General features: G+C 40.5%; 1 protein-coding gene across 4 annotated transcripts in view; it reads right to left on the bottom strand.

Moving 5' to 3' along the window:
- The window catches only part of LOC148368460 (mitogen-activated protein kinase kinase kinase kinase 4-like), a 47,816-nt gene extending 30,160 nt beyond the window's left edge, over nucleotides 1-17,656 (bottom strand). For 3 of the 4 annotated variants that reach the window (XM_088330468.1, XM_088330471.1, XM_088330470.1), the window contains exons 1-9: nucleotides 17,408-17,656; nucleotides 17,045-17,110; nucleotides 9,293-9,349; nucleotides 7,017-7,142; nucleotides 4,402-4,512; nucleotides 2,368-2,458; nucleotides 2,135-2,265; nucleotides 2,009-2,063; nucleotides 1,858-1,936 (exon numbers count right to left, since the gene is read on the bottom strand). In XM_088330468.1, the coding sequence (XP_088186594.1) occupies nucleotides 1,858-1,936; nucleotides 2,009-2,063; nucleotides 2,135-2,265; nucleotides 2,368-2,458; nucleotides 4,402-4,512; nucleotides 7,017-7,142; nucleotides 9,293-9,349; nucleotides 17,045-17,110; nucleotides 17,408-17,464 (773 nt within the window). In that variant the 5' untranslated portion in view covers nucleotides 17,465-17,656. The remainder of the gene's footprint in view (nucleotides 1-1,857; nucleotides 1,937-2,008; nucleotides 2,064-2,134; nucleotides 2,266-2,367; nucleotides 2,459-4,401; nucleotides 4,513-7,016; nucleotides 7,143-9,292; nucleotides 9,350-17,044; nucleotides 17,111-17,407) is intronic. The other variant, XM_088330472.1, reaches the window with a different exon arrangement.
- Between the last annotated feature and the right edge of the window lie 1,475 nt (nucleotides 17,657-19,131).

Here is a 19,131-nt window from a genome sequence, read left to right as displayed (position 1 = left end):
GCCACCAGTATGTACCTGTATCGACTCATCTTCATTCATGCAATGTTTTCGTTGCGTCATCTGCTACAAGCCACGTGAATTCCTCTTTCCACGATGCTTTTAATGTACGTTTACGTTTTGTAGCATCATAAATGTTGTTTAACTTCTTTTGAATCGTTCTTCTGGGGCTGATATTTTGGCTTGATTCCTAACCACAAATTGTTTTCTTTTGTGTTCTCTGTGCGTCTAATTCGGAATGATATGCAAATGCACGACCTGATAACGCTCGGGAAAGTCCAGAAGCACGAAGTTATTCGATGCAGGCTTCTGATTGGCAGCCAAGTATGCAAATTGCCAAACGAAATTCCGAAATTTCCAAACCGAACAAAGATTTCGAAATCGGATTAAAGCAAAGGTTTGATTTGAAAAAAGATCTTTCGTTTTTTTTTTCCTTGAAAAAGTGGTCGGCCACACAGGCGGAGAGGTTTCGTAAGTTGTACGCCCGATGTAAAAGAGGTATGTTATTTCAGACACTGGTAATGCCCCCGTGAAACATTTTAATCAAATATCTTTTTGAAAAACAAATTAAGTTTGTTTATTAATTTGGGGTTGCACGCTTTTTTTTTTTTACTACAAATTCATTTTATGTTTCAGCCAAAAGAAAAACGAAGTGAGGCATCCAAAAGCTTGGGATAACGTCAAAAGTGCAAAGCTGCCATTCTCTTGAGGACAAGTTTGAGCATGATATTTATTTTTAAATGCCAGGGTAGGACAACAACTGGCGAGGGTGGTTAAGACTGCACGTGGCATCGTGAGCGGCCCCCTCCCTGACTTGGCATCCACACAGTATATGTAGGCCGAGTCAAGAGGAGAGCAAACGCCATCTCACCGATCCCAGCCACCTGGGCCACAGAGGGTTCGTACCGCTTCCATCAGGAAACAGAACATCCGAGCCACCACGCGCGTGCCTTCTGCTTTGGTGCTGTTATTTCAAGTTTTGATATTTTCTGCAACAAGATACCATTGATGAATGGTATGTTAGCTGTCCATAGCACTTGTTTTTTGATTGTAGTTCATTGTTAATGAAGAATGGTTGATTCAGGTTCATTCTTGTGGCAAAAAGTTGAAGTCATGGATGGCTACAGGCCTTTCCACTTGTTATTCACATAATTTTTTAGTTGATTGGTGAACAAGAATAGTGGAAGATAAATTGGTCAGTTATACCAGTGTTTTTCAACCAGTGTGCTGGGGCACACTAGTATGCCGTGAGACCTTGTCTAGTGTGCCGCTGGAATTTTATCTTTCCAAAAAATCAGGCAATGATTCAGTATTTTTGCTATCTTCAGACGAGGAACTGTAATAGTCATCCATATCAGTAAGTGGCAGTGGATCTTTATAGACTTTTCATATATTAATTATCTGCTCATGAGGTAGCACAGTACATTTAATAACTTAATTTGTTTATCAAAGCAGTTTAAGATTGCACTGTAAAAAATAAAAACAAAGCACATCATTCTTTTTTATTTTAAGAATAATGTATTTCTTTTTATATATTAATTATCTGCTTATGAGGTCGTAAAGTGAAATATTTGACGTAACTTCATTTTCAAACATTTGACGGACGATGTGCCTCCGAACTTTTTTATAAAAGTCTACCTGGGTTCAAAATGGGTTGAATAACACTGAGTTATAAGATTAAAATGTATATCCATGTTGTATATTTGGACTGGTGTAAAATGACAGCTCTGTTGGATTTTAAAAAAATCACGTGCAAGTCATAAATCGTGGTGTGGCACACTGATTTACAAGGACATTTGAAAGTGGCACTCCACACCGAAAAGGTTGCAGACCCCCGATCTAGAATCTTGCGCAACTCACCATTTTTTGGATTTGAGTCTCGGAGGTGGGTTCCTTGGAATCAGGAAGAGTGCCCGCATCGGATGCATGTCACAAAGCGCTGCAAATGAACGTTTTTTATGTTAGAGATACCGTTAAAGCCGTGTTTCAGGGAGAAGAAAGTAGTCCTTACGGGGCGCTCCTTCAGCCATCTCAATTGCCGTGATGCCACAAGACCACAGATCACTCTGCAATAAATCAACTTTGTCAGGCGTGCACGCATACATGTGAAATGAGCATGTTCTACCAACAGTCTTACTCTGTAGTCGTATGTCGCGTCAGGGTTCTCGTCGCAGGCGATGACTTCAGGGGCCATCCAATAAGGAGTACCAATGAATGTGTTTCTCCTTCCCACAGTTCGATCCAGCTGGGCGCTTACACCGAAATCCACTGAGGGAATGGAAATAGGTTTGATTAACTGTTGACAGATAAAAGCTGCACTTGCTATTTACCGACTTGTTTTTTGACAAACCACACGGATTTTCCGCTCACCCAATTTGACTTCGGCATTTTCTGTCAACAGGACGTTTTGGCCCTTGATGTCACGGTGGATGACGTGATGGGCGTGTAGGTGAGCCAAACCCTTCAAATGGCAGACAAAAAACAGATGTGGGGTTCAGCTGAGGGAGTTGAGCTTCACAAATCAGGAAAAACAAAATATTGAATGAAACATTTGTTACCCAAACCCAAGGAAACACACAAGTGAACGGCGCAATGGCTAAGGAAAAAGGGCCTGGGTATGAGCCACTGAAATTTATTTGAAATTGACAGCTTGGATAACAGAGCAACTGCATTTTTTGGGATTCAGTTCTAAGCTTACTTTTGCAGATGTCAGAAAATACGCAAAATATATATTTTAGTACAGTAGTTATTGGAGTATAGTGCTGCACGAATATGGGGGACAAAACAAATTGCGATTTTACAGACCAGTATTGCAATTTCGAAGCAATTTCAAAAGGAAAGTGCATTTTCTGTGCTAGTTTTGTTTTCTGTGAGTACTTACCCCTTGGGTGCATGACCTACTAGTACATACTGTCATCCATGAGTGGGGGCAATAAAAATATTATAGTATCATGTCATACACATGTTTTATGAGAAATACCTGGAATATGACCATATCAGTGTTCATTTTACCTGTGAAAAGTGATGAGTCGCATGCTCAAAAATCTAAAATGTTGTGTTATCGAAGTTGAAATTGTAAATCGGTGACAAATATAGAATAAAAATCTATAGATTCATTCAGTTTTAATCATCAAATTATTAATTCATTTTCTGCATCAAATTATTGTTGGTAATATACCGATTTTTTAATGTTCTCCTTTTAAATTTCCTTTTTTTCTTAACTTCTTTATACAACATAATAATTCGTAATATAATGCATGAAAGCAAGTGAGCCGTTTGAGAGCCGGCTCTCTTGAATGAGTTTAGCCGAAAAAGCCGGTTCTCTAAAAAGAGACGGACTTTTCACCACACAACTCGAGATCGATCGGCGTGCAGACAAAAACTCGAACCGCGAGACCAAAACAACATCTGCCGGATCTGCCTGACGAAAAGTTTGGAGTGCAGTAAATCTTTGTTTTAAAAAAATGAAATTGGGTAATAATGACAATTTTGTGTCAAAAAAGTTGCGTCCCGAGGACGCACGTTGATTCGAGACTATGCGTCCCCAGCAAAAATGATGCGTCTAGGACGCAGGGAGGCGGGCAAACGAGAACACTGCCATATTGCACTTTTTTTACTTTTAATAATGTTTGATCCTACTAATCATGCATCCAAGGATTATTACGATTGACATGCAGTCAAACTGAGATGCAAAAACTGTGTCTGTATGCTGTCACCACTCACTCGTCTTTTTGGAGTCTCCAAATTTTGGAAACGCCTAAACATACCCATAGTAAAATGTGAAAAACACCAAAGTTCAGTTTTTAAGATTCTAATCAAATTTGACCTGTGACTAGGTAGGGCTTCATGCATTTGTCCCAGCTGTTTTCCATCTTAGATGCCCATGCTACACTCATCATGCATTTGATTGCAAAAAAAAAAATTGAGGCCAAACCCAGCCCAACCCCGAATGTAATGATTGACATTTTATGCCCGAGACCTTACTTCTATTTCATTCATTAGAATGCAGCTAATAAGTTATTATTTTTTAGTCTGTCTGAAAAGGATTCTGTATAAAAACTCCCAATTACTTTATTATTAGCACGGCCCAAAAGAAAAAAAGTTAAAATATAGTCAACTGAGTAAAATTACAATTAAATGTTGCTACATTTTCCACCATTCTAAGATTTTTATTTTTGCAATGGAGTCTTAGGGTTATCACATTCGCCTAACAGGTCTCCAGTTCGAGACCGGGTGGAAACCTTTGTTGGGCTAGGGAGGAATGGGGGCCACACCAGGCTCTACTTGCCCAAGACACACCCTAGTAAACAACATTAAGGAACAGCACTGGTGTCTATCATGGGGCATGTTTAAAAGTGATGGCGAGCCATGTTCAGCCTGCAGACTGTAAATAAACACACATACTCTGAGAATTTCTCTGGAGATGTAGGCAATCCAATCTTCCTTCAGCTGGTTCCCCTTGGTGTTCTTCACTAAATCTGTGATGGAGCCAGCTCCACAAAACTCCATCACCAACTAAAGCCGGGGAGGAAAAATATGCATGAGAACACTCAGAAGAATGAAAAAAATATAGTGTTTAGATTGCTGGGTATAGATTGAACCCTCTCTCTAATGCAGTACTAATAATAATAATAATTTCCTTTGTATTGTCATTGTTTGTAACAATGTACACAGAACGAAATGTCGATATGATTTGCAACGTGCATTGTGTTCCACATTCTGATTGGCTAAACGGTTATTACATGTACAGTGGAACCTTGGTTCTCGACCATAATCCATTCCAGAACCCTGTTCGAAAACTGATTTGTTCGATCACCGAAATCATTTTTCCCATTAAAAATAATGTAAATCGTTTTAATCCGTTCCAACAGCCTGAATGTTTACCTTGAATGTTTAACGTAAACATAAAGCTAACCCAGGCTAATCGTACGTTCGCGTTATCGTAATCTTCCGTAGAAAAGATTACGCTAACGTGAACGTGTAAAAATTTAAAAAATCAGGTCGTTTACAAGTCATTTAGCACCCGGGTCTCCACAACAAGTGGTGAGCGGTTCATTGGAAAGGGGGCTATGTTCCAACACCCTGAATGTTGGGCTCCGTTCCACCACCCTGAATGTTTACCGTAAACATAAAGCTAACCCAGGCTAATCGTACGTTAGTGTTATAGTAATCTTCCTTACGAAAGATTACGCTAACATGAACGTACGAACTCCGATTTTTTGACCGAACAGCGAAGCAAGAATTCCTCTAAATTTTTGATCGGACTCCGATTTGTTCGAACTGAGAGGCGTTCGAAAACCGAGGTTCCACTGTACGTCAATAAGTCTAAGTCAGGGGCAATAATTACAAAAGTTCACTACAGACCCCTTTTATCCTCCAAAAACGTGCAATTAGAACCATACACATGGTAGGATATCAGGATAATTTTATTCCTGCAGTCCAAATTATTAAAATTGGATGATTTAGTCCAATTTTTCACTTCACAACTGCTATTTAAGGTCAACAAAAACACAGTGCCAGAAAACATCCAAAAATTATTCATTCGGAAAGAGGGAAATTATAACTTGAGGAGCTGTAGTAAATTCAAAATCCCAAAGGTGAGAACCACCAGGAAAAGTATGTGTGTGTCTGTGTCCGGAGTCAAATTTAAATACAAAAAAACATTTCTGGCACAATACAGAGAAGAAGAAAATGGGGTATGAGTGATACTAGAGATTGGAAATACTGCGTTTACAACTATAGTTAACTTTGTTGTTATTGTAAATATTATTATGTCATAACTATTATTATTGCTATTGTTATTATCATTGGTGTCACAATGATATTTAGTGACTAATAACATTATGACGTTGAGGGATGGGTACTACAATGATTAGTGTATAAAATATGTGACTATTGTTATCATTATAATTATTGATATCTGACCTATGTAATGTGTGTATCATTGAGATTGTGTTGTATTTAGAATCAAAAGAGGAGCTATCTATAGAATGTAATTAATAGGGAAGATGAAAGGGTAGGGAAAATAAGCGTCTCCTTCATACTACATATTGTTTTTTGTCCTGTTTATATTCTAATTTTCATAATAAAGTTTTCATTCATTCAATAAAATATATATAATTGTTTATAAATAACTTATTTGTTGAAGACAAAGTCTGTAGTTCTTTGCTTTCGATGTATAAAAGTTTCATTGTACAGTGGAACCTCGGTTTTCGAACGCCTCTCAGTTCGGACAAATCGGTGTTCGACCAAAAATTGAGAAATTCTTGCTTCGCTGTTCGGTCAAAAAATCGGAGTTCGAACGCCGGTACGCTAGGGTGCGATGCTGAGCGCCGTACGGGTGTTTTAGCCCCTAATTATGCCTCCGAAGAAGGTCGGTGCAAGCAGGACAGGTGAAAAAAAAGACAAGTTGTTCGTACAACTATTGCCTTTAAGAAAGACATAATAGCTAAATATGAAAGGTGTACGAATTTCCGATCTTGCTAGTGAATACAGCATGGCTAAATCTACTATCAGTACGATAGTAAAGAATAAGGAGGCTGTGAAATCGAGTGATGCGGCTAAGGAAGTTAGCGCTATAAGCAAGCAACTGCCGCAAGTTTTGGAAGAGGTTAAAAAACTTTTCATGATTTTTCTCTCCCCACCGTCCACCACAAAGGTAAGAAATCCTATTCATAATCCTTTTTATTTTTTATTTTTACACGTTCATGTTAGCGTAATCTTTTGTACGGAAGATTGCGATAACGTGAACGTACGATTAGCCTGGGTTAGCTTCATGTTTACGTTCATGGTAAACATTCAGGGTGTTGGAACGGATTAAAACGATTTTCCATTAAAAACGATTTCGGTGATTGAACAAATCGGTTTTCGAACAGGGTTCTGGAACGGATTATGGTCGAGAACCGAGGTTCCACTGTATGATGAATGTAAAAATTATAAGAATAAAGAATCAAACTTTTTGAAACGTAACCTCAGCTAAAAAGGGGGGTTGACTGTAAATGTGAAGATGATAGATTTACCCAAAGTTGGTCATCATGTCCGGGTGGACTCTTTTTAATAAAAGCTCCATAGTAGGTGGCAATGTTTCGATGGTGGGAATACTTCTTCAGCATATTGATTTCCAGTTTAATTTCCTCCTCTTCATCCTGCAAACAGACGGGTAAGTGAGTGAGTGAGGAACATTTTGAGGGTGTTTGTTTTAATGTATTGATACAAGGACAACATCTTGTGGAAAGCGGCAAAAAACTGCCATTTTACGTAGCTGTTAATATTATCGAAAGTTGCATGGCATATAAATTGTGTCCCAGATGTGCTTATACTATGTGGTGGGCAATGTTCCCTGTAATTTTCCTTACGGGTCTGAGCGTTCACACAAAGTCGGTGAGCAACGCTTGAAACAACAGTGAGCAACCATAATCCCAAGTGTGGCAACTAAATCAATATCAAACATGTCCAAAACTTGACATCAAGTTACATTTTGCTGAGTTTCCGGCAATGCAAAATTATTTTTCTCTTTTGAATGAATTGACTCATGTACTATTGCCTACAATCGTCGTTTGTTCTTACAATTCTTTCACAAGATATCCGTTTCTTTTTATTTCCTGATATATTTTGTCGCATAATATTAACATTTTTGGGGGCTTATTGAGTCGGTTGTAAGATACAGAGCTGTACTTAATCACATTTTTGAGTGGAAGTACAATGTTGGCAACAAGATTCACTTGATATCATTGGAAATTATTGGAATGCAACACAAACTTTTTCTTCTTTTTTCCGTGTTTTTTCTACTTTTTTAAAAATTCCTTTAAAAAAAATCTCATTGTGTTTATTTTTTCCGAGCTGTTACTTTTTTCTTTTTGTTCTCCATTTTCTTTTTTCCTACATTTCTTTCTTTTCTTTTTTCCTGGCTTTTTTCAAAAATTTTCCTTCTTTTTTTCTCTTCCATTTGTTTCTTTTCTCAGCTTTTCACTACTTTTTCATTTTGGTATTTTTTCTTTTTTGTTCTATTCCCCCCCTTCCTTTAAGTCATTTTGTGCATCATTTTACATAATATTTGGTCATGTTAGGATTAAAGAAGCAAAAACAACCCTAAGAGCCGTTTAGGACCCGAAAGAGCCGGTTCCTTTTAGCGAGCCGAGCCGAAGAACCCGGTTTCCCGACAAAATCTACTAACTTTACTCAACTTCGTTCTCCTTCGACTCGACTTCAAAATACCGCATTTAGGACACAACGTCAGGGGAACCCGTGTATTTTTACCTTCATGCACTGTAACTTTGACTTAAGTCGCTTCTTAATTAGTCATTTTGAGCCCTGATTTTTGTGCGCCGGCTAGATTTTTGTGCGCCGGCTAGATTTTCTTGCGCGCTGAGAATGTGCGAGCAGTGCACAATTGCGCACGCGCGCAGCTTAGAGGGAACACTGGTGGTGGGTTTCCAAAGTTACCACCACTGTTACTGGGAATTTCTGAAAAGCTATCCAACAAAGTACCATATTTTCACGACCGTAATGGGCGCATTAAAGGCGCACTCTATCGTGCGGTGTGAGCCCTGTGTGTGAGGTAAAGCTGCAGACGTAGACTAGATCAGTGGCCTTAGGGTCGAGCGCCTGCCCTGAGAGTGGGAGGTCACAGGTTCGAGCACTGCCAGGCTCTAGCCATACAACATATTTGGGTGAAATCTGATGTTTTTGTGAGATTGTTCACATTTCAAACTAAATGCCACCTGTATGCACCTTCAGTGACTTCAGCAGGGGCGCCGGCGTGTTAAAGTTAAAACTTATATAAACTCTATGTTGGCTGAATTACTCAAATAAAAATTTCCCAAGCTGGAGAGCACTGTCCGGTGGCCTACCCCCGGCAGCACTGCCCGCTCCCGTGTGTGTAGTTAACTTTATTCACACAGGAAACAGAAAAATACACCGGAAATGCGACTTCAAAATAAAAGAGTACAAGACTGATAAACGTACAAGCGATGCAATTAGACTGATTATTGAAACGTTATTTCATGTGTGTGTGTGTGTGTGTGTATGTGTGAAAGATTGTTTTTATATTTAGGAATATAAAAACAAGCTATATTCACACAGTGAATTCTGAGAAATGTTACAACCAAAAGGACCAACCTATCAGGCGCACACACCAAAAAATTCACAAAGTTAAGAGATTAACATTTGCAATGTTCAGCAAACGTTTCTGCTCAGAGAGATAGGGGATCTGTACAGGCGGTCATGCACCAAAGTGATGGATGCCAACCGCCATTAAACTTAAAGAAGAAGAACAAATGAAAACGTCAGTCTTCACCTCTGTGACGTCCATGACTTTAATGGCAGCCAGCTGTCCGGTCTTGACATGTCGTCCCTGCCAGAAGAAATAACAGGAATTCATTCATTCATTCATTCATTCAGTCTCCAACTGCTTATCCTCATAAGGCTACATCATCTGGTTATGTTAAACACTGTCGAATCCAAATGACGATTATTTTGGATTTGACAATCATTATTTTCAGTTTCACCACAATGTCACCCAAAACACTTAGCTGCATACCAGGAGAAATTGCTTACCTTGCCTTTACACTTTATAGAAACTTTATTTTTTTTAATGTTGCTTCATTTAAAAAACAGGTGTCAAACAGGCGGCCCGCGGACCAGATCAGGGCCGCTAAGGGATTGAACCCGGCCCGCGAGACAACACTCAGAGAAGCGCAAGAGAAAAACAAGCTTCAAGTTGAAATATGTCAACTCGATTTGGCCAAAGCCAGGTGCCCCGGACAAAGACACTGTACTTGTATTGCTCTTCCTTTGTTGCTCTTTCTCTCTCTGTGTCTTTTTAACTTCTTTTGCTCTAACTTCCTTTTTTCCTTTTCTCTCTTATCTTTCTCTCTTCCTACACTTCGCGCTTTCTTTTCTGTCCTTCTGTCTTTTTATTTCCCTTTTTTTTCCCCCTCTCTCACGACTTTTTATCTCTCTTGTTTCTCACGCTCTCTCCCTCTCTCTTTTTCTTTTTTTGACCCTCCATTTCTCCTTTTCCCTCCCTCTCTCTCTTATTTCTTTATCTCTCTTTAATCTAGTAGTCCGGCCCCCGACAGAATGTTTGTTCTATCGTGTGGCCCCCGAGTTCAAATGAGTTTGACACTCCTGATTTAAACAATTAGGACATCATAAAAAAAATGTACATTTTTCCCCCAAGTGTAGGTTAAACATTTGTACTTTAGGACCTCTGGGAGTGTGATGAGCTAGGTTTTGAGTCAAGGCACTCCTAATAAATACCAACAAATGAATAAACATGTGCTTTCGTTGTGGAAACCCAAGGTCCCATCCCACAAGGCAGGCTGTACAGGGCGGGCTAACAAAAAGCAAGCATATGTGAGAAAGAGAGAGAGAAAGAGAAAGAGAGAGAAAGAGAAAGAGAAAGAGAAAGAGAAAGAGAAAGAGAAAGAGAAAGAGAAAGAGAAAGAGAGAGAGAGAGAGAGAGAGAGAGAGAGAGAAAGCAAGAGAGTGAGAGAGAACAAGAGCGAGAGACCAAAAAGCAAGAGAGACCAAAAAGCAAGAGAGACCAAAAAGCAAGAGAGACCAAAAAGCAAGAGAGACCAAAAAGAAAGCGCGAGAAAGAAATAGAGAGCAAAAAGCAAGAGAGAGAGCGAGAGAGAGCGAGAGCGAGAGAGCAAAAAGCAAGCATGAGAGAGGAAAGCAAGCGAGAGAGAAAAGCAAGAGAGTGAGAGAGAACGGGAGCGAGAGACCAAAAAGCAAGGGAGAGCAAAAAGCAAGAGAGCAAAAAGCTAGAGCGAGAGAGAGATAGAGGGCAAAAATCGAGAGAGAGAGAGCAAAAAGCAAGAGAGAACAAAAAGCAAGAGAGAGAGCGAAAAGCAAGAAGTGAGAGAGAACGAGAGCGAGAGATCAAAAAGCAAGAGCGAGCAAAAAGCAAGAACGAGAGAGAGATAGCCAAAAGTGAGAGCGAGAGAGAGAGATAGCCAAAAGTGAGAGCGAGAGAGAGAGGGAGAGAAAAGCGAGAGCAAGAAAGGGAAAAGCGAGCGAGAGGAAGAAAGCGAAAAGCAATAGACAGAAAGAAAGAAAAGCAAGAGAGCGAAATACGAGAGAGAGAGAGAAAAGCGAGAGCGAGCGTAAGATAGAAAGCAAAAAGCGCGGTAGAGAGAAAGCGAAAAGCAAGAGAGAGAGCGAAAAGCAAGAGAGTGAGAGAGAACGAGAGCGAGAGAGTAAAAAGCAAGAACGAGAGAGAGGGATAGCCAAAAGTGAGAGCGCGAGAGAGAGAGAGGGGGGGAGAGCGAGAGAGAGAAAGGGAAAAGCGAGCGAGAGCGAGAGGAAGAAAGCGAAAAGCGAGAGAGAGAAAGAAAGAAAAAGCGAGAGTGCAAAAAGCGAGAGAGACAGAGAGAGAGAGAGCAAAATGCGAGAGAGAGAAAAGTGAGAGCGAGAGTAAGGTAGAAAGCAAAAAGCGCCGTAGAGAGAAAGCGAAAAGCAAGAGAGAGCGAAAAGCAAGAGAGTGAGAGAGAACGAGAGCGAGCGAGCAAAAAGCAAGAGCGAGCAAAAAGCAAGCACGAGTGAGAGAGAGATAGCCAAAAGTGAGAGCGAGAGAGAGAGGGGGAGAGCGAGAGAGAGAAAGGGAAAAGCGAGCGAGAGTGAGAGGAAGAAAGCGAAAAGCGAGAGAGAGAAAGAAAGAAAAAGCGAGAGTGCAAAAAGCGAGAGAGAGCAAAATGCGAGAGAGAGAGAAAAGTGAGAGCGAGAGTAAGGTAGAAAGCAAAAAGCGCACGGTAGAGAAAAAGCGAAAAGCAAGAAAGAGAGAGAGAGGGAAAGAGAGCGAGAGAAATACGAGTACAGCGATTGTGAGAGGCACCTGGCTTTGGCAACATCAAGTGGACATATTTCAACCTGCAGCTCGTTTTTCTCTTGCGCTTCTCTGCGCGTTGTTTCGCGAGCCGGATTCAATCCCTTAGCGGGCCCGGTCCAATCTCGCCTGTTTGACACCCCTGATCTAGAAGCTTTTTATTCTCCCCTCGATGAGTGTAGCATGGGCACCTTAGCTCGAAAACACGGTCCACGGTAATCGCTTCATCTGTCTGAAGATGTAATCCTATTTTTTTTTTCTCCAGAGAGAAGGCATCCCTAATCTCGCCACCAGGGTCCAAGGCCGCTTTCGGCGACTTATCGATTCATGCAAAAAGGCTGAGACGGAATGCGAGCATCACCAGTGTTCTGGTTTGCTTGCGTCCCTGCGTCCTAGACGCGTCATTTTTGCTGGGGACGCATTGTCTCAAATCAACATGCGTCCCCGGGACGCAACTTTTTGGACACAAAATTGTCATTATTATCCGATTACTTTTTTTTTTCAAACAAAGATTTACCGCACTCCAAACTTTTCGTCAGGCAGATCCGCCATTGTTGCTTTGGTCTCGCGCCGATCTCGGCAAACGAGATCTCGTCGCTTCGAGATGACGTCGTTGTTTTGGCGGTTGTCGAGTGAAAGAGAAGTTGGTATCAGGTGCAAATCAACAAAAAAATTGGTAATTTCTTCAGTGTCGGTAATAAGTCGAAACATAATACGGAAAGTGGTAACAACGGCAATCATTCCGGCACGAAAAAACGGCGGAGAAAGTCTTCAGAAGACCGCGAAGGCAAGGAAAACATGTGTGTTGAAGCGAAGGACTCGACGAAAGAAAATAAACAAAAGAATACTCTTAGCAAGAAAAGGATTTTTCTGCAAAAATTGACTCAATTTTATTCCTGGTGACGCTATGAGGAGGATGATAGCGGAGGCTACATGTTCTGTGATGCGTGCACCCAGGGTGACAAAAAAAATGGATTGCATGAATCCTTTCGCGATACGAACTTTCAGAAAAGCACATTGGATCGGCACGACGACAATGAAAACCACAAATTAGCTATGAAAATTCCGTTGCCGCAATTGGACCTTGAGAAGGCATTACAACTGTGCCGGGACAGCAAACCACGAAGAATATATGAACCGAAAAATCTGAAGTGATTAAAACTGCATGAATATATAGACTAATATTTCAGCAATATTATTTTGTATAATGTACAATATTGTTGTGAACTGAAAAATCTTGAAGCGATAACTGATTTGTGTTCCCAATAAACTGTGATGATTAAAACGGAATGAATATATAGATTTATATCACATACATGCTTTTTTTTAAGTTAGCAGTTTCCATGTGACCTTCCCTGTGACGGGAGCAGAGACCACCGTCTCCATGTTTTACCCAAATCTTTTTGTTTCTAATTAGCGCAAAGGGCACCCACTTTAGCATAACAGCTTGCTATGTAGCTAAAAGGGTGGCATGGTGGTTAGATAGAAAGGTAAACAGGTAAAAAAAAATAAAAATAAAAAGGAGCTAGATAGCTAGCATAAAGAGTAAAACCCCATCGGAATAGTCGAATAGAAAGCTAAAAACAAAGCTTGATAGAAAGGAGCCCTAAATTATGCTTTAAACCACAGGTGTCAAAAAAGCGGCCCGCGGGCCAGATCAGGCCCGCTGAGGGATTGAATCCGGCCCGCGAGACAACACTCAACGAAGCACAAGAGAAAAAGGAGCTGCGGGTTGAAATATGTCAACTTGATGTTGCCAAAGAAAGGTGCCTCGAACAGACACTGGATCGATATCTCTCTCTCTCTCTCTCTCTCTCTCTCTCGCGCGCTTTTTGGTCCCTCTCTCGCTTTTTGGTCCCTCGCTCTTGTTCTCTCTCACTCACTCACTCACACACTCTCTCTCTAACTTCTTTTGCTCTAACTTCTTTTGCTCTAACTTCTTTTTCTCTCTTCTCTCTTTTCTCTTCCTCTCTTCCTACCCTTTGTGCTTTCTTTTCTCTCCTTCTGTCTTTCTATTTCTCTTTGGATTTCTTTCCCCCGGTCCCTTTCTTTCCCCTCTCCAACGACTTCTCTGTTTATCTCTTGTTTCTCACATTCTCTGCCTCTTTCTCTTTCTCTCTCTCTCTCGCCCTCTTGCTTTTTGGTCCCTCTTGCTTTTTGGTCTCTCGCTCTTGTTACCTCTCACTCACTCACTCACACACTCTCTCTCTCTCTAACTTCTTTTGCTCTAACTTCTTTTTCTCTCTTCTCTCTTTTCTCTTCCTCTCTTCCTACCGTTGGCGCTTTCTTTTCTCTTTTCTCTCCTTCGGTCTTTCTATTTCTCTTTGGATTTCTTTCCCCCGCTCCTTTTCTTTCCCCCTCTCTAACGACTTCTCTGTTTATCTCTTTTGTTTCTCACATTTTCTGCCTCTTTCTCTCTCTCTCTCTCTCTCTTTGTCAGACTCTCTCTCCTTTTCCCTCCCTCTCTCTTATTTCTTTATCCCTTTTTCTTTCTCTTTAATCTACTAGTCCGGCCCCCGACAGAATGTTTGTTCTATCGTGTGGCCCCTGAGCTTAAATGAGTTTGACGCCCCTGCTTTAAACTGTCTCTCTATTTCTTCTTTCGCTGGTTCTCAATTCTTCTCCTGCAGTCTTTTTCTTTGTATTTCTCTCTTTCTGTCCCAATCTATCTCGTTATTTCTCTTTCTCTTGCCCCCTCCCTTATTACTTTTTTCCCCTTTCTAATTTGTCTCTTTCTTTGACTGCCTGTTTCTTTATTTCTTATGCCTTTCTCTTTTTCCTCTTTCTCTCACTGTCTCGTTTTACTGTCTTTTTCTATCTCAACTTTTCTCTTGTTGTCATTTTTATCTCTTTCTCTGTCAGACTTTCTCTCTCTCCCTCCTTTATTTCTTCTCCTTTTGCCATTTCTTTCTCTCCTTCTGTCTCTGTTTCTTACATTTTACATTATCCCTCCCTGTCTCCATGTCTTCTCTTTTTTCCTCTATTTTCTTTTTTTCTTTCTATTCGCTTCTCTTTCTGTCTCTTTTCCTTATTCTTTCTCTATTTGTCTTTCTTTTGTTATCCATTTTTTCCTTTTTCAATTCTCTCATTTCTCATTTGACGTTTCCTTCCCTCTTTTTTTTCTCTCTCTCTCTTTCCATTTTTTCACTTTCTTTTGTTCTCTCTCTCTGTCTCAGTTTATTCTATCTTTCTCTGCCTCTCTTACATTTTCGCTTTCTTTCTCTCGCTCTTTATCTTTTTAATGTGTCCTTTCTCCCTGTCTCCTATTATTTCTTCTGTTGTCTCTTTTTTCTCCTGTTTTTCCTTTACTCTGTCTTAATCTCTGTCTCTCCTTTTGTCTGTTTTTCCTTCTTTTTTTCTTTATCACGTGATTCTCTCTCCACATTTTTTCAATTGTCTTTCTTTTTCTCGCTTTCCCTTGTTTCTTTCCTTGCTCCCTTTTTCTCTTGTTGCCTCTCTTTTTTCTGTCTATTTTGATTCTCTTTCCTTTTCTGTCTCTATTTATTTTATCTTACTCTCTCCCCAATTCATTGTCTTTCTTTCTTCCTCTCTTTCTCTTAATGTCTTCTGTTTCTTTCTTTTGCTCTCTTCCAACTTTCTCTCCCTCTGGTCAATTCTCTTCTTTCTCTCCTTCTCAGTCTCTCCATTTCTTGTCTCTTTCTCGCTAACCCCATCAGTCTCAAATGTATTTCTCTCTGCTTCATTTACTCTCCTCTTTTCCTTTCAATCTTTTTCTCTCATTCTCTATTGTTTTCTCTGTCTTTTTCTACATATCTTTTTATCTCTTTTCTCTTGTTCTCACTGTTTACATCTTTTTCCTCCCTTTTTTTCTTTGTTTGGCCCTCTAGTCTCTCTTATTGCTTGCTTTGTTCCCGCTTTGTTTCTCTATTTTTTATAACTTTGTCTTGATCTGCCGCTTCTTTTATGTTTGTCTATTTTTCCTCTCCTATTGTTTATCTTGCTCTTTCTTATTTCTTCTGTCCCCTACTCTCTCTTATTTCTTCTGTCCCCCACTCTCTCTTTCCTTCTGTCCTCCCCCTCTCTTCCCTTCTGTCCTCCCCCTCTCTTCCCTTCTGTCCTCCCCCTCTCTTCCCTTCTGTCCTCCCCCTCTCTTCCCTTCTGTCCTCCCCTCTCTTCCCTTCTGTCCTCCCCTCTCTTCCCTCCCGTCCTCCCTCTCTCTTTCCTTCCGTCCTCCCTCTCTCTTTCCTTCCGTCCTCCCTCCTGTACTCCCTCTCTCTTCCCTCCTGTGCTCCCTCTGTTTTCTATTCTGTTGTTTTCCATTCTGTCCTCCCTCTCTCTCTCTTCCCACTCTCCCTCTCTCATCCCTTTTGTCCTCTCTCGCTTCCCTTCTCCCTCTCTCATCCCTTCTGTCCATTATCTCCCTCTCTTCCCTTCTCCCTCTCTTATCCCTTCTGTCCATTATCTCTCTCTTCCCTTCTGTCCTCCCTCTCTCTTTCCTTCCATCCTCCCTCTCTCTTTCCTTCAATCCTTCCTCTCTCTTTCCTTCCGTCCTCCATCTCTCTTTCCTTCCGTCCTCCCTCTCTTTCCTTCTGTCCTCCCTCTCTTTCCTTCTGTCCTCCCTCTCTCTTCCCTTCCGCCCTCCCTCTCTCTTCCCTTCCGCCCTCCCTCTCTTCTCTTCTATCCTCCCTCTCTCCTCCGTTTCTTCCCTTCTGTCCTCCCACCTGTGCTCTCTCTACCCTCTTGTGCTCCCTCTCTCTTCCCTGCTGTCCACCCTCTCTCTTCCCTTCTATCCTCCCTCTCTACTCCATTCTGTCCTCCCTCTCTACTCCATTCTGTCCTCCCTCTCTATTTCCTTCCGTCCTCCCTCTCTATTTCCTTCCGTCCTCCCTCTCTCTTCCCTTGTCATCCCTCTCTCTTCCCTTGTCATCCCTCTCTCTTCCCTTGTCATCCCTCTCTCTTCCCTTGTGCTCCCTCTCTCTTCTTTTCTGTCACCTATCTCTCTTCCCTTCTCATCACTCTCTTCTTTTCTGTCCCCTCTCTCTCTTCCCCTCTGTCCTCTTTCTCTTCCCTTTTTTCCTTCACCTCATTCACCTGTTCTCTCTCTCTCAAATCTACTAGTCTGCCATTTCCCTACCCTAAACCCCCCTAACTAAAATAATCTTGACACCCCTGTCTTAGCAAACAAAAAAAAAAACAACAATATGGTGGTTGACTGACTCCTGCGGGACAAGAGGAGGCGCCGCGCCTTCAACCGACCTTGTATACTTGTCCGTAGGTTCCATTTCCAACCACCTCCACCAATTCGAAGATCCCGGCCGGATCCTGGAAAAGGACAGAACACAGAAAACCGACATGAAGGAAAAAGAACGAGGGAGAAGTGTGAGGGAGGCTTTTCGGGCGCCATTGACTGAAGGAAGCCTCATGTGCCAAATACGAAATGTGGAACAAAGGAAAAGCAGAGGAGAGGCAACACCTCGCGGCGGCTCTCTTTTTACAGCTTTCGGACGACATTTGAAGAGACGCCGCGACGTCCCCCGAACACTAAGACTTAAGGTTTGTCGAAGAACTAGGGGAGAAAATGGACATTTTTCTGTAAAAATGGAGGAAAATCCCGCTCACCCTCAACGAAGCCAAGTCGATGTCTACGAGACTTTTGGCCGGGGAGTCGTTCGCCATCTTTCACACCAAAAGCCGCCTTTCCCTTTACATTTGATAAGGTGTCCGCGAATGTGAGAGCAGGAGTGGAAAGAAGGCAGGTAATGTGTTCGTCTGGGGGGCTTCTTCCTACTCCATGTTGAGGTGGCGGCGGACTGTTAGCGTCCTAGCTTCTCGGTGGGGAGGAGTGGTTCGAGAACGGAGCGGCGCTAGGAGCCGGCTCCCTGATTTAAGAGATTCGAGATGACTCTTCTTTTTGATTCCTTTCTTCTTTCAGTCATTTTTTTTTCTTCTGGTTGTTTTTTTCGTTAGCTTTTTAGGTTTCTTGTCTTTTTGTCTTTCTCTGTTTTTTCTTTTGTCATTTTTCTTTTTTTCCCTAGGTTTTTTACTTTTTTTGCTATGTTTTTTTCTTGTCTCTTGTCTCTTTACACTTGTTTGTTTTATCTATTTTTTTCCTCTTTCTTCAATTTTTCTTTTTGTTTTTTTCCTAGGGTTTTACTTCTTTTTTCTTGCAATTTTCCCTTTTTGCTACTTTTTTCTCTTTGTTTTATTTTTTCTTTTGTCTTATACCTTCTTTTATTTTTCTTAATTTTGATTGCTTTTTCCTTTTTTTTTTAAAATATTTACTTTGTTTTTTTATATAATTTTGTTTCTTTCTTTCCTACCTTTTGTTTTTCTTTTTTCTTTTTTTGTTGTTTTTTTCTCTTCTGTTCTCTCTTTTTTCTTTGTTTTCTTTTGTTTTATTTTAATTTGGTAATTCGTTTTTTCTTAGATTTTTACATTTCTCTTCTTCTTTCCGCTTCTTTTGATACTTTTCCCATTTTTTTCTTTCGTTTCCCTTTTCTTAGGTTATCTCATCGCTCATCTCATCTCATTAGCTGCACCGCTTATCCTCAGTAGGGTCGCGGGGGTGCTGGAGCCCATCCCAGCAATCATCGGGCAGTGGGCAGGGGAAGCCCTGAACTGGTTGCCAGCCAATCGCAGGGCTTTTCCTAGGTTATTTACTTCTTATTTCTTGCTTTTTTTCTTTTTGTCTTTTTTACATTTTCTTTTTGTTCTTCCCTTCTTTTGTTTCTTTTTCCTAGGTTTTTATTTCTTATTTTCCTGCGATTTTCTTTTTTCCCCTACTTTGTTCTTTTTTTTCTATTTTTTTGTCCTTTACGTTCTTTTGTTTTTGACAGCTTTATACTTAATTATTCTTGCTTTTTTTAACTTATTTTTTCAATTTTTTTCCTTTTTTTTTTTCTTTTTTTTTTTTTTAATTCTGTTTCTTTCTTTCCTACCCCTTGTTCTTCTTTTCTCACCTTTTTTATTTTCTATTCTCTTTTGTTTCTTTGTTTTCTTTTGTTTTATCTTTATTTGTTTCTTTTCCCTAGGTTATTTAATTCTTCTTTTCTTTATTATTTTTCTCAATTTTCTTTTTTTTTCTTTCTCTTGTTTCTTTTTTTCTAGCTTCCTTCTTCTTTTTCCTTGATTTGGTCTTTTTTCTATCATATCTGCTTGCTCTTTTTTTTTGCTTTGTTTTTTCTCTTTTTAAAGTAATTTATTGCATAATTTTGCATAGTCGTAAGTAATGTTTGGATTAAAGCAACAAAAACAAGCCAAAAGAGCCATTTTAGGAGCCGAAAGATTCGGCTCGTTTTAGTGAGCCCAGCCGAAAAAGTCCGTTCTCGAAAAAGAGCCGAAAT

Source organism: Urocampus carinirostris, chromosome 3 (genome assembly GCF_059441175.1).
Source record: "Urocampus carinirostris isolate Australia breed hairy pipefish chromosome 3, RoL_Ucar_1.0, whole genome shotgun sequence".
Lineage (NCBI taxonomy): Eukaryota > Metazoa > Chordata > Actinopteri > Syngnathiformes > Syngnathidae > Urocampus > Urocampus carinirostris.
Note: the sequence above shows the minus strand (reverse complement) of the source record. Positions and strands in the feature narration are given on the sequence as shown.